The sequence below is a fragment of the Arvicola amphibius genome, chromosome X (genome assembly GCF_903992535.2).
Source record: "Arvicola amphibius chromosome X, mArvAmp1.2, whole genome shotgun sequence".
Taxonomy (NCBI): Eukaryota; Metazoa; Chordata; class Mammalia; order Rodentia; family Cricetidae; genus Arvicola; species Arvicola amphibius.
In genome coordinates this window covers 25906965-25921551 of record NC_052065.1, presented here as the reverse complement: position 1 = coordinate 25921551, position 14587 = coordinate 25906965, and the positions used below count along the sequence as shown (strand labels likewise).

At 50.3% G+C, this 14587-nt stretch overlaps 1 protein-coding gene across 5 annotated transcripts in view; it reads left to right on the top strand.

Annotated features, from left to right (window-relative positions):
- Positions 1–14587, top strand: part of Bcor (BCL6 corepressor) — an 89370-nt gene that overhangs the window by 55354 nt on the left and 19429 nt on the right. For all 5 annotated transcript variants that reach the window (XM_038317018.1, XM_038317021.1, XM_038317019.1 and 2 more), the window contains exons 2-4: positions 9143–9268; positions 10520–10598; positions 11449–14289. In XM_038317018.1, coding sequence (XP_038172946.1) covers positions 9183–9268; positions 10520–10598; positions 11449–14289 — 3006 coding nt within the window. In that variant the 5' untranslated portion in view covers positions 9143–9182. The remainder of the gene's footprint in view (positions 1–9142; positions 9269–10519; positions 10599–11448; positions 14290–14587) is intronic.

The window sequence follows — 14587 nt, the reverse complement described above, 5'->3', positions numbered from 1 at the left end:
ACCTGTGTGGATCCAGGGCGGTAGGAAGCTACTGTGATCAGGTTTCCTCTTGGACTCCCAGAGGGGAAGTCAGCTTTTGATTGAAGCTACACTTGGTTCTTGACTCTCAGGGGATGCCTGCTCTGAAACAGGAGCCCTCCCTCCCTCTCCCCCTTTCCCTTCTTTCCCTAAAAGCCTTTGTGCTGAAAGAGCTGCTTTAGGCACGAATCCCTGGTCCCTCTAAAGAATGCCTTACAGCCTTTGCTGACATTGTTTTGTGAGCTAGGTGTTTTACCAGGCCAGCAGTTTTGCCCCCGTTTTAGCACTGTTTTAGAGGTAGTATACGGACGGACAGGATGCTCCTCCTATCTGCTGTGATGGCCACAGCGTGGAGCCCAGCTGCCTGCAATCTGAAGCCCCCCATAACCTTTGCCTAGGGGCCCTTTCGAGTGGGCAGAGGTGGAAAGCTTGAGGACCCAGGATTGGTTTTCGAGGATGTTTGTTTTCTCAAGCCCAAGAGGCCGAGGGTGGACGCGGGCAGGAGTAATGTCCCAGCTTTGAGTCTGATTTCAAAACTTGCTTTAATTGGAGAAACTCCTAGGCATTTCACAGTTTCTGTACAAATGCGAACTTGAAATAGCTCAAGACCTACGTCATTTAGGAAAGGATAAATGAAGTACAAAAATGTTCAAACTATGTAAATCCTTGGAGTTGTCTGCCTCCCATAAACACATGACAAGTGCCAGGCATTTCCAGTCAAAACACCCATGGACCCAGCAGCCTCCATCCTTTGTATTTATTATTTTAATTAACAGGCATTTTACACAGCATTTAATCAAGCCCAGACTGCCTGCTTTCCACAGTGACTGGGGTGGAAAGTGGGTGGGGGGTGGGGGGAAAGTGGTCTACACAAACCCACTAGCTGAGAGATCTCTCCAGATGGAGAGGGCAGTTTTTTCTACGTCCAAAAAAGAGCCAAAAGTAGTACTGAAGAGAAGGCGCTCCCATCCTAGGAGCACGGTTGAGCGTCTATAATGTGTTGCGCCAAGCTTTCCACTTGGAAGTTAAAAACCACGTCTACTGCAGCTACTCTGTCCCTCAGGTGATTGGTGCTCTTCGAAGAACAAGTATTTGTCTGTCTTATTCCATATCCTGGTGGAAAGTTTCTAAACGAAAAGTAATGCCTTTCTTAAGTCATAAATAGAGCCTTGTATGATTATTTAATTAAAATCTATTTAAGGACCGATTAGGCGTGTAATTTGTGCTAATAATACGATTATGGAAATGTTCAACGTACCAAATCATAAAGGAGACATTTTGATCAGTGGGCGACCAGTAAGTATTCAATGAGTTGGGCATTTCTGAAGGACCAAAGGCAGACCTCTGTGGTCTGTACAGAGGGCAGACATGACATGCCCAGCCTCTGTGACAACTTGGAGCGCTGCAGGTCTCTCTGTCTCAGACCCAGCCTGGCCACTTGGCCCAGTGGTCTATGAGTGTGAGCAGCCATGTCTTCTTCGCATTACACATCCCCAGACTCTACCAGAAAGAGGCTCAAACTCCGAGTGGGAGAGGGCTGCTAAACTACCGCGAAATCTCTGCGAAATGGCGGTGCTCTCGGTTTAACAAACTGCACCGAGAAAAGCTGGCCTTGGCTAGAGCCCGGAGGGCTGGGGTGGGGGAGAGCCAGGGTCCCATTGTTTCCGGAGAAACCTGCCAGCTGCTGGGCTTGGTGTGAAGGCGAAGGCAGACACAATGCTGCTGTTGTTGGTTTGATCTCTAACTGTGGATTGTTAGTCTGGCTTTAACTATGTGGTAAGGGGGGAATGTGAAGGCTGTTTACAGCGAGTGCAAATAATGTGACAGCTGTTGGCGCGCGAGCAGCACTGCGCCTCCTCAGCACTCACACAAAAAGCGCGCACTATGCAGCCCCGCGGAGGAGCTGCAGAGGGTGGCCACCACTTTGTGGCTGGCGCTTTCGGATGAGAGAAAGCTGGGCTCCATCCCGTCACCAATCAATCCCCGGCACACACCTTAAGGACTTCCCAAGGGTGGAGTGAGGGTGTGGAATGGTTTATGTGTTGTGGTTTAGGGAACTTGTTAAGGCAGAGGTGTCAGAAGAAGGAAGGCCCAGGGGGGCCTGGAGTGTCAGTGTCTGGAGGGGTTTGCCAAGATCCCATGGACCTAGGTCCTCAGCTGCTTGTGACAGAGTTTGCAAGATTTGGGCAAATAACCAGCAGCTCTAAGTAAGCTTGTTGGAGAGAATGTGTTCTTAACTGAAGGCTTCCTGGGGATTCCAGGGGCTCTGAAGTCTGTCCCCGCCCTCCCTGCCCCCCCTGCCCCCCCCCCCCGTCCCTGCAATGGCCCTATTCAGACAAGTTAGAGACTGGTGGCTGCTGTGTTCTGGGCACTGGGCACCATTCCTCGGAATGGAAATGCAAATGTGCGGGTTCAGGATCCAGAGGGTGTACTTTGCAGGTTGACTTGGACTCACATATCTCCTAACCTTCCCTCTTCAGCTACAGCCACAAAAGGCCTGCTGGCAGCAGCAGCTGAGTGCTCGCTCTGTGAGCACCAGGGTGGAAAGGAGAACAGTTGGGGGTGACGGTCACCCCCTCCAGTCCTGGAGATACATAGATGGTCAAGAACTTGGGTCTGTCTTTTAGGTGGCCTTGGGCAAACTGAGACGGTCATCGTCCCCAAATCCCCAGGAATCCCAAGGTTTGAAAGAAGCTTCCTAAGCCCCGGCTGTCCACGGGAGATAGAGAATTTTTCAGGCTAACTTAATTCTGTATTCTCCCCTCCTGGGTGACTTTGGCCCTGGTGGACACCTACAGGATGGTCTGAGTCTAGAGACTCCCCACCCCCCAGGTAACATAAACACGCCGAGCTTTAATGTGGACTTTTACATATTCCCCTTGGGGAGCTGGAAGATGCTTCTGGAGTGATACATGAACTTCGTTGCCAGTTCTATAAATTGGTCTCTTTTTATGACGTGTGCCATTTTCTGTAGGAATGTTGCTTGCAAAACGAGTTTCGCCTTGGAGGAAAGGCGGAAAGATAAACAAGCCTGCAACGCCAAAACACTGGCAGTCTTTCCTGCTTCCAGCTCTCTTAAAGCAGCCGGGCTGTATTTCCAGGATTAGACTCCTGCGTGTAAGGAGGGACTCGGTTGGCTTTTTTTCCCCCCAAGCAAATGCAAATTAGAGAAAAATAATTTTCTTTCAACGATATGCAATGTATTAGTCACTTGTTATCGGGCTCCGAGGCAGGCCTCATTTGCGCGTCTGCCAGCTCGCTCACATCTGCTCAGCGCTGTTGGGGCATTTTAACCTTGGCGGTGTCGTGTCTAGTCCCATGGATCAAGGAGGAGTAATTAAGCTCTGAACAGCCGCAAAAATTCGTGGGTCCCCAAATATATGGCTTTGTTTTGGGGTGCTTTGAGTTCTAAGACTGAGTAGCAGACGTGGAATTCCTATTGTTCCTTGTAAAGAAAGTGAATGTCTCTCTCCTAGCCCTCACCCCCAGCCTTCCCAGGACTTCCAGGCTCTGCGCATTCAGCAAGAAGCCTGCATGCAAATTTCAGAACCTTTGCATTTTTCACATCTTAATTCCTTAAAAAGTTCCTTTGTGCTTACCAGGGATAGCCCTCCATGTGACTTGTGACTTTCTGTAGCAGGGAGTGACATTAACTGTGTTTCATTTATACTTACGCAAAGCTTTAGTGGAGACCCTTAAACACTACTATGGTCTTGCCGGGGATGGGAGGGTGGGAGGCATTTATTTAGGATTCCTCTCCGGGTTGTGTGGATTCCCCGGTGGGGACTAAGCTCTGTTGCCCTAGGCCAAGTATAGGGAATGGGGGCATGTAAGGAGGATTCCTGGCTTTCTTCCTAGGTTTGGGGTGCTGAATTAGCCTTCTTTTTAAGGAGTCCTTGTTTCTAAATTCATCCCTCCTGTACTTTGGATGTACATAGTTCACTGACTAGTTGGTGTGGCCCAACCTGGAGGAAAGTGAAAGGAACAAAGCCAGTTAGTCTCTGGCCACTCCTGTAGAAGGAAAAGGGGGAAGTCCCTCTCTGTCCTTGATTTTGGGAGCAGTGATAAATCTGATCCTGAGAACTGGGTGGGGCTCTGCCTAGGGTAGAGAGGATATGTGACCAGCAGTGGCCCCTTTTGGATAGGCTCTCAGGGTTGCCCTATGCAGGGCTCTACACTGCTGTACTTGGCTCCCATCTTCCTAGCGGGGAGGGTCCAGAGGAGCAACCTGAAGGGAGCCCACAGTGAAGGTAGGAAGGTTTGTAGTCCTGATTCTACTGCGGGCTTGGGAACTTGTAGTTCATTGACTAGTTGGTGTTTATTGACTCAATTTGCCTGAACGCACTCAAAAGTTAAGTTTCTGTCTGAAATTTCCTGGTAAGTAGTAAAGGCTCCAGCAGAGGGATCCTGGAAGTTCTCATGAGAACACAGGGTCCCAGAGGTTGACTAGGGTCTTTGGGGGAGGATGTTTGCTAGAATTTCTGCTAGGCTTGAGGGGACTCCTTGCAGAGTCATCACCACAGGCAGAGGTGTGGAGAAGGGGCGCCCCTCCCCCACTGCTGCCACCAAGGGCCAAGTTTATTTCCACCCTAGTGGCTCACTGCTGTGACCCAGGAGCTTCAAGCTGGGGGAGGCTCTGGATGCTGGGGAGATCGGGTCTCTGCAAGCATTGTCCCTCTAGCCTGCTGCTCTCTGACTTAGTCTGTTACTGGTAAAATTGGGGGTTGTGGGTGGTCACACCCTCAGAGCCAGTGGTTGTGGCTTGGAGTGGCAGCATGGATCACACCTCCAACCCCACACCTCAGTAATTTAAGGGTCCCCTACTCATCAGCTATATGACATCTGGGAAAGCAGCCCAGGAGGACCCGCCCTGCATTGCACATCCGGGAAAGCATTTTCTTTTCATTTCCCACCCCCACATAGGCCCTCCCCCCAACATTCTAAAATAGAAACTTCTTCCCCTTCCCTTCCTTGACACCCAGAGCGTGGTGCTGCTGTGATTCAGTCTGGGTTTGGAGCAACCCCAGGAAGGGCTGGCGCTAGCTTTAGGCTTGGGTGAAATCCACACCAGTCGTCTTCGTCATCTCCCAAGCGTGGCCCCTCTGTATCTCCTTCCTCGGTACCCCACCCGTGGTAAAGACCCATGTAACCATTCTGGGACAATGTGTTTAATGGAGTCAGATGCTCTTGGGGTTAACCATGGCCAGCTCCAGCTATTGCCAGGCAAAACTCGAGTCCATAGTGCAGCTGAAGCCTCTGGAAAACACAGTGCCAAATATTTACAGAGGGCCCAAGGTTGGAAAGATTCGGCCACCTGCCCAGGGACACAGGGTGGGTGAGGGTAAGAGCGGGAGCCAGGAGAGGGATGACCATAAGAGAGCCAGCCATGGGAGGAGAGGCTTTTCTCACGAGGAACCTAGTGTTTCACTGTCCCCCCCTTCTCTCGGCCTACTACTCCCTGTTGTCTGCAGGATGGATCTTAGATGCCCTCAAAGAAACAAGGAAATTGGGCATGGTGGTGACTTTAAATCTTTAAAACTTTAAATTATATAGCCCAGCAAAGATATATAAATTTCTTGAGTTCCACGCTAGCCAGAACAGTAAGACCTTGTCTTTAAAAAAAGAGAAGTGTGTCCTTTTGCTGGATCTGCAGTGTGGTCTTGGCAGGGATCAATGAGATGGCGTTAAAAGGTGCTCCTTGGGGATCACCTCATGTCTTCTCATAAAGGGAAGCAATACTCTTTCTCAAGGATGCCCGGGGTGGAGGGACAGCACCTAATTTGGTCCCTCTGACACTCTTCTGCCAGACAGGCCCTTCTCCCCCGTGTCCAGGTTCTAGAGCAAAGGATTGCTCCTTCTGTTCAGGTGACTCCAGTTACACACGGTATTAGGAGTTGTAACCACATACCGTGTGTTGCTGTGCATGTAGGCTCCTCCAAACCTCTGTGTTCAGCAGGCAGGTAGTGCAGTTAGTAATCAACCCGTTCCATAAGAATCAGACAGCCTTCCTTGCCTGGCTCTCCTGAGCCCTCATTTCTTGGCATTTCCTTTCTCGCCCTTGCTTTTCCCTCCACAACTGGCGAAAGGGGTTAAAACCCAGAGCCAAGGTAAAGCTAGCAGCTCGCCTTCAGGACAGGCTGGTGCTTGTAAAGTTCTTTCTTACGAGTGACTTTACACATCCTGGCACTCCTAGAGGCATAGCCTGCGTGTGCAAGGGGCGAAAAGTAAGCCTCTTCCTTCTATAGCAGCCATGTGCCTTGAGGTATTCTGTATTCTCTGTACTGTACCCTACAGCCAAGGGTCAGCAAAGGCAGTTCTGAAGTACTTTGCCTTAGAGGTAGAAAGCAGAACCTCAACTATTTTACTAGCACTTTCTAGAAACTGGATGGGATGAGTTGAGTGTTACTGTTTTCTGCCTCTTGGTCTCTTTTTGGTTCTTCACCTGTGATTTTAGGTGATGATAATCCCTGCTCCTCAATGGTTTAATGGAAGCTCAATGCTCTGCTGATTATGTTCCTGCCCTGCCCTTGTTTGTCACCCTAGAGAAGGGCCTCCTGCCAGGCAGGACCTGCTAGTCACTGGTCCTCACTACTCTGTTCCTCTCTGGCCAGGCACCTGAAGAGTTAAAAGTCCTTAGCTTGTTGCAATGAAATTATGGCTGGCAGTGGCGCCGCTGTTTGTTCAACAGACCTCCACTTTTAAACAGTTCACAAAAAGTTCACGGAGCAGCTAAAGACTGTAAGTGTGTGTGCACGAGTGTGCACAAGCACTCATGCACATGCGTGGATAGTCCACAGTGCAACTCCCCTTGGTTTAGCTCCCTCCTCACCCCCAACCACAAACAGAGGAGACTGAGATGCACTTCAGGGCTAACTGTCTGACCCTGTGTGTGACGCTTCAGCCTGATGGCTAATGTTATTTATCTGTGACAGTAATATTGAAAATCCTGAAGAACAAGCCCCAGAGAGAGACCAAAGCTTCTGTTGTCTGGTCTATTCCAGGTGCCTTACAGTCTGGGTGGCCTTTTGGGGGGAAAGCAAAGGACTGAAGAGTCTCTTGGGCTTTTGTGGGAGAAGACATTCCCTAAGCTGATTCTCTTCCTCCTTGAGGTTCCCTGAGGTACTTTCCCCAAGATGGGCCACTTTTGGGGGGGGGCTGCTGGGTTTCAAGGAAAGGCTGACTTAGGAACTGGAGCATGGAGTTTTGACTTTTCTTAGGCAGGTTCTTTTTCCTGGTATTGGTTGTGGGGTCCTTCTTTTCCCAATGCGATGTCTGCACTTCATCAGGGCTCCAGGAAGGCATGATGTCCAGGACACCTGCTGTCCAGGACACCTGCACCCCGGAATGCTACTCTCCTTGATAAGGCTACCCACAATGTCTTTTCTTGTGGGAACAGGCAGCAGATCCTCCGGGAAGGGACACTACATGGAATAGGTCTTGGGGCTTCCCAGCACCGGTGATTTGGTGTTCCCTGCTTGCTTTGTGTATTTGGAAAATGCAGCCCCACACAACCTTCCCCAGCACCCCAATCAGTTCCCCCATGCACTGTGGCTAAGTCATTTGGAGTTCTCCTGACTGAAGAAATAGACCCTTCCCAGGAAAAGACCTTCCATTCCCATGATGCCTTCACAGATTCCAGCCTCTCCAGGGTCCTTCCTCCCTTTCCCGCTTCATTGTTGAGCTCTAACTGCACGGTGTGTCGGTGCGTGTTGTTCTATGGTTGGGGGCTGGTGGGGGTTGCTGGTGGACAAAAGACCTAGTTAGGACAAAGAAAGGAGCATAGCTGAGCTTTTGGATTCAGTCCTCCCAAGCCTTCCCCACCCCCACCCCAGTCCCTGGCAGAAGAGTCCCTGGACGGGGTGCCTCCACCCAACCGACCTGGCAGTGTGCTAAAGTGTAAAAGCAAGCATTTGCATATTTTCTCCTGCTAACAAAGGAAATGTGTCGACTTAAGGGAACATTTGGGCTTTCGGAAACTGTGTGGGTGGGTGTGTGAGGGAGGAGAAAGAAAAGTTCCCCTGATGATCTATCTGCACACCAATTATTTCACACTCAGGTTTGGGTCCCGTGGAAAAATGCCGTGGTCTGTCCTGGACAAGGGAAACTGAGATGTGTTTGTGAGCAGGGAATTGCCGAGGGCCATCGGTCCCAGGCATTAAAGGCTCCCCTACTTATTAACCCAGCATTTAACAGCAGGATATGGGCTGAAGCGCAGTCAAAAGAAACGGCTCAACCTCCAAAGAGCAATTAAAATCCTGCACGAGGATAAATCACGCGCCGTGATAATCCTGTTAATAAAATGCAGCTTGTCCTGACCCTTCACTCATGCAGCAAACTAGAATGTGGTGGGGGGTGGGGGCAGTGGGCTGAGAAGGTAAGTGGGGGAGGTGGTTTGGGCTCCTTTGCGGGGGCCCGCGCATCCCACCCCCACCCCCGCACACACATCCTCGCCCCTCCCATGAGGTGGAAAATGGGTGGCTTTTGCCTTTTCCTATGTGCCAGCTACTCGGAGCCCATCAGCATCAGCCCTGGCTGCAGAGACTTATGCGCTAATGATTTCTTGTCCCCAGTGAACAGGCGTCATTGAATTACTCAGCTGCCTCCCCCTGCAGCTCCCAGGCAAAACCACCCCTGTTAGGTGCTTAATCTAATCCAGGGCTTCAGTGGAGAGGTTCACCAGCCCACTGGACTCTGTCTTTCACCCTCGATCTTTGCGTCGTACACAGGACAGCTTGAAAATTCAGTCCTAACAATGTGCGGTAATTTGAATCACAAACCTTCCACTGCCACCTCACTGTTACTCCTTCTACCACCCCAAGAGGGATCAGTGTGCCAGCGATGTAGCATCTCGGGTCTCCCTAGTCTGTCCTCAAATATGGCTTCTTCATATGTGGGGGTGGGGGTAAAGAGCTGTGACTTGGATGGGCTTTTCCTGTTAGCTTGAATCTCAATCACTGTGGGTCAGATGTATTCTTGGCTCGTGGTCATTTGTAGACAATCCCCAGGCACAGGCTGCATCCTGTGTATGACTTGCCTTGAAAGAGGCAATCTCTGTTTTGCCAGTGCCTCTCCTTTCCCTAACCTCTTGGGGACCCACTATCTTTTTTTTTTTTTTTAAAAACAGACTAGACGCTTGAAGCCAAGCTGCCATCCAAGAAGACGACATGCTTTCAGCCACTCCCCTGTATGGGAACGTTCACAGCTGGATGAACAGCGAACGGGTCCGCATGTGTGGAGCAAGTGAAGACAGGTGAATGGGCTCCTCCCCCATGCTTATGAGCAGAACCCATGCCCAAGCCCCTCGCCTCTCACAGCCAGAGAGGGACCCAAAAGGTCTGGGCAAGAGAGATCTCCTAGCTGGTGGCCCTTGATTTACAGTTTTACCAGGCAGCCTGGCTCAGCGAAGCATTGCCGCCCTTTAAAAGATTAGCCCCTGAAGCGGCCTTTCAGTGCACTTTCGTCCTTAATTTATTATTTCATATTTATGAAGGAGAATTAATCCCCGTCTATATGCTGCTTTAACTCTAAATGTCAGGAGTGTGGGCCCAGGTGGATCGGCATTCGATGTGCTTTTAAAACAAATAGTTTGCTTAGTAATAAATGAGGAGATGGCTACCCTTTCCTTGGGTGCAACCCAAGGTTTCAGGTTGCCCTCTCCTGCCATTCCTCGTGGCTGTTTGCCCCATTCTGATCACTGCACGGCTCAGTTAGGCTTTCTTTTCTAATCAGTAGACTAGGGTAGACGACCGAACAGCAGATGATTGAAGTAGCTTTGGGTTGATGGTGAAGCTTGTCCTCCGCTGCTTGTCAGCGATGTTATCCTGGGTATTTGGAAGTTGGCATAGAACACTTTCTTTATCAATACTCTGATAACAAGTCCTGGGACAGCCAGCAGCAGCCTGGCACAGATGTGTAGCTTCCTCTTCTGCCTGGAGTAGCTGACATTTCTCTGTTACTATTGTATATCCATATCACTTTGAAAAAGGCCGCAAATATAGCTTCACTATCACCCTGGAAACTAGTCTTATGGATGTGGTCCCTAACTTTGTTTGGGGGAAAGTTTTGAAAGCATACCCTCAGGGTTAATGCAGATGTGGTAGGTGAAGGGTCTAGCCTGTAGATTTCTAGCTCACTTGGTCCGTGGCCATTTTACTTAATTCCTCCCCTCCAGGACAGCTCATAAGGGTTAGCTAGGACAGTACTTGGCCTCTGTAGAAAAGGTCACGTGAGAGAAGTGTGCTTAATTTCTGACTTGCCCACCTCTGGGACATATGTGTTATTCATGTCCCCACACATGAAAGGCCTGCCTTTGCTTTGTTCTGCCAGGGTAATATTGAATCACCATTTGGGAGCAACTTTCACTATAGGTCATGGCAGGGAGGGTTAGGAGAGTTCAAAAAAATAAATGAGATTAGTAGAAACTGGTCTGGTCCAGGGAGATAGATGAAAGACATATTCAGCAAGAACTGTTTTCATGAAATTGGTGTGTCCTTTTAAATAGGAAAATTCCTGTGAATGATGGTGACGCTTCAAAAGCCAGGCTGGAACTGAGGGAGGAGAATCCCTTGAATCACAACGTGGTAAGGGATGAATGGCTTCTTTTGATAGGACAGCTGAATATCAATGATTTGTAATCAACTGTGCATTAGTTTATACAATTAGGTATTGTGCGTGCGTGCGTGCGCGCGTATGCACATGCGCACATGTACATTCAGTGTGGGGAGGGGAGAACATCAGGGCCTATGTATTGCTTTTAACATCCTCTGCCCCCCTCAGTTCTTTATCTCTCATTCACTGTGTGCCCCATTAGTGCTCAAAACTGGATAACATCCCAGCCTCCAAAGTAGTTCCTGAGGCTTTACTTTGCCAGTGAAATGTGAAACACTGGACTGTCCTTTCAGACACTAAGGAGAGGAAGTCAAAAGATGCAACCGTGCTTTGACCCCTGGCCCCTTTATTGATTTAGAAATGAGATAAGCTAAAGTTCCCCATACCCGTTGTCCCGTGGAAAATTGTTTCTTGTCCTGTTCAATGATCCCTTTCTGTCTCCCGGAGAAATGAATACCCCACCCCACTCAACCTACCAGGCTCCACAGGATTAGTAGAAGTCATGTACCCTCTAAGAGTGGTGCAGAGAGTGTTGTATTTGATCTTGTCTGCGCTGCAACAAAGATTTGAACAAAATAATGTGTTGGCTTCTAGTCTGAGTAGAACTTTCAGTACTCGCAGGGTACTAGTGGAACAGAAATGGAAAAAGCCTTGAAATGTGGGGGGGGGGGCCCCTCTGGACACTGGAAAGCTGTCTTTCTTTAACCTTTTCTGTAAAGTGTTGTGGGTGATGTCATGTGACCCAGTGGGTGGCTTTTCTTCGGGACCAGGGCTGCTACTGTGACTGGTGTCCCAAGTAACATGTGCTGTTCTTTTACAAAGGTGGACACCAGTGGAGCCCATCGGATCGATGGCCTGGCAGCACTGAGCATGGACCGCACAGGCCTCATCCGGGAAGGGCTCCGGGTCCCTGGAAACATCGTCTATTCTGGCTTGTGTGGACTGGGCCCAGAAAAGGGTCGGGAGGCTGCCTCAAGCTCTCTTGGTGGCCTTGGGTTTTCTTCAGAAAGAAATCCAGAGATGCAATTCAAACCGAATACTCCTGAGACAGCGGAGGCTTCTGCTGTTTCTGGAAAACCCCCAAATGGCTTCAGTGCTATATACAAAACACCGCCTGGAATACAAAAAAGTGCTGTAGCCACAGCAGAAAGCTTGGGTTTGGACAGGCCTGCCAGCGACAAACAGAGCCCTCTCAACATCAATGGTGCTAGTTACCTGCGGCTGCCCTGGGTCAACCCTTACATGGAGGGGGCCACTCCAGCCATCTACCCTTTCCTTGACTCGCCAAATAAGTATTCACTGAACATGTATAAGGCCTTGCTACCTCAGCAGTCCTACGGCTTGGCCCAGCCTCTGTATTCTCCCGTCTGCACCAGTGGGGAACGCTTCCTCTACCTGCCACCCCCACACTATGTTAACCCCCACATCCCCTCTTCCTTGGCTTCACCCATGAGACTTTCCACACCTTCAGCCTCTCCAGCCATCCCACCTCTTGTCCACTGCTCAGACAAAAGCATCCCATGGAAGATGGGTGTCAGCCCTGGGAACCCTGTTGATTCTCATAACTACCCCCACATCCAAAACAGTAAACAACCCAGGGTGCCCTCTGCCAAGGCAGTCAACAGTGGTCTGCCAAGTGACACAGCTCTCCTGCTTCCCCCTTCACCTCGGCCCTCACCCCGTGTCCACCACCCCGCTCAGCCCGCTGCAGAGACCTACTCTGAGTTCCACAAGCATTATCCCAGGATCTCCACCTCCCCGTCAGTCACCCTGACAAAGCCATACATGACAGTCAGTAACGAGTTCCCCACAGCCAGGCTGTCCAATGGCAAGTACCCCAAGGTCCCAGATGGGGGTGATTGTGCCCAGTCCATGCCTGGGCATCCCCGGAAGACAACAGTTCAAGACAGAAAAGATGGGGGCTCACCACCTCTGTTGGAAAAGCAGACTGTTACCAAAGACGTCACAGATAAACCACTAGACTTGTCTTCTAAAGTGGTGGACGGAGACACTTCCAAAGCTGACCACATGAAAAAGATGGCTCCCACAGTCCTGGTTCACAGTCGGGCTGCAAGTGGGTTAGTGCTCTCCGGAAGTGAGATTCCAAAAGAAACATCTTCTCCAGGAAATGGCTGTGCTATCTATAGATCAGAAATCATCAGCACTGCTCCCTCATCCTGGGTGGTGCCAGGGCCAAGTCCTAATGAAGAGACTAATGGCAAGAGCATGTCGTTGAAAAACAAGGCTTTGGACTGGGCAATACCACAACAGAGGAGTTCCTCATGTCCCCGCATGGGTGGCGCAGACGCTGTGATCACTAACGTTTCAGGGTCGGTGTCCAGCTCAGGACGTCCAGCCTCTGCATCACCAGCCCCCAATGCTAATGCAGATGGCACCAAGACCAGCAGGAGCTCTGTGGATACCACACCATCAGTTATTCAGCACGTGGGCCAGCCCCCAGCCACGCCTGCCAAACACAGTGGCAGCACCAGCAGCAAGGGAGCCAAAGCCAGCAACCCAGAACCGAGTTTCAAAGCGAGCGAGAATGGCCTCCCGCCAACTTCAATATTTCTATCTCCAAATGAAGCATTCAGGTCCCCACCAATTCCCTACCCTAGGAGTTACCTCCCCTACCCAGCACCAGAAGGCATTGCTCTAAGTCCCCTCTCTTTACATGGCAAAGGACCTGTGTACCCTCACCCAGTTTTGTTGCCCAATGGCAGTCTGTTTCCTGGGCACCTTGCCCCCAAGCCTGGCCTGCCCTATGGGCTGCATACAAGCCGGCCAGAATTTGTGGCCTACCAAGATGCCCTGGGCTTGGGCATGGTACATCCCATGTTGATTCCACACACACCCATGGAGATCACAAAAGAGGAGAAGCCGGAGAGACGGTCCCGCTCCCATGAGAGAGCCCGTTATGAGGACCCAACCCTCCGCAGTCGGTTTTCTGAGATGCTGGAAGCTAGCAGCGCCAAACTACACCCAGAAGTCCCCACTGACAAGAACCTAAAGCCAAACCCTAGCTGGAATCAAGGGAAAACTGGGGTCAAAAGCGACAAGCTAGTCTTCGTAGACCTTCTTCGAGAAGAAGCAGATTCTAAAGCTGATGTAGGAGCATCCAAACCAGGCCTTGTAGCTGAGAATGTGAGCCAGAACACAGAGCCCACCAAGCCCGTTGCAGACCCTGTAATCCCGCAACACCGTGATTTCATCTCCCTCAGAGAGGAGCTGGGCCGCATTAGTGACTTCCATGAATCTTACGCTTTCAAACAGGCTCCAGGCCAGCCAGTGTTTAGCTTAGGCAAGGACAGTGTTGCAGCGGGAACCAACAAAGAGAACCTGGGGGTGCCGGTGGCAACTCCATTCTTGGAGACAGCTCTGGGCAGCGAGGGCCCTGCTGTGACTTTTGGTAAAACCCAAGAGGATCCCAAACCATTTTGTGTGGGCAGCGCTCCACCGAGCATGGATGTCACCCCCACCTATACCAAAGATGGAACTGATGAGGCAGAGTCCAACGATGGCAAAGTTCTGAAACCGAAGCCATCCAAGCTGGCAAAAAGAATTGCTAATTCGGCAGGTTATGTGGGCGACCGATTCAAGTGTGTCACTACCGAACTGTACGCGGATTCCAGTCAGCTCAGCCGAGAGCAACGGGCATTGCAGGTGAGCCCCCCACCCGAATTTCACTGACTTTATCAGTTATCATTTTGCAATGTACAAAGGGGTTTGGGGGGAACGTGGTAGGACAGAGCACCAGGCAGAGTCGGTTAATGACACTTAGGATAATTGCAGTGTATTAAATGTGTTCAATAAGGGGATGGCAGTAGTAGCTTTTAGAAGGTTCATGTGTCTGGATACTTTAAGCTAGTCTGTAGATTATATGAGAACTCTACTGGAATGCTGATAACAGTTGTAATTATTATGAAGGATGTCTAAAGACTGCATGACGTTTGCCTAGCAG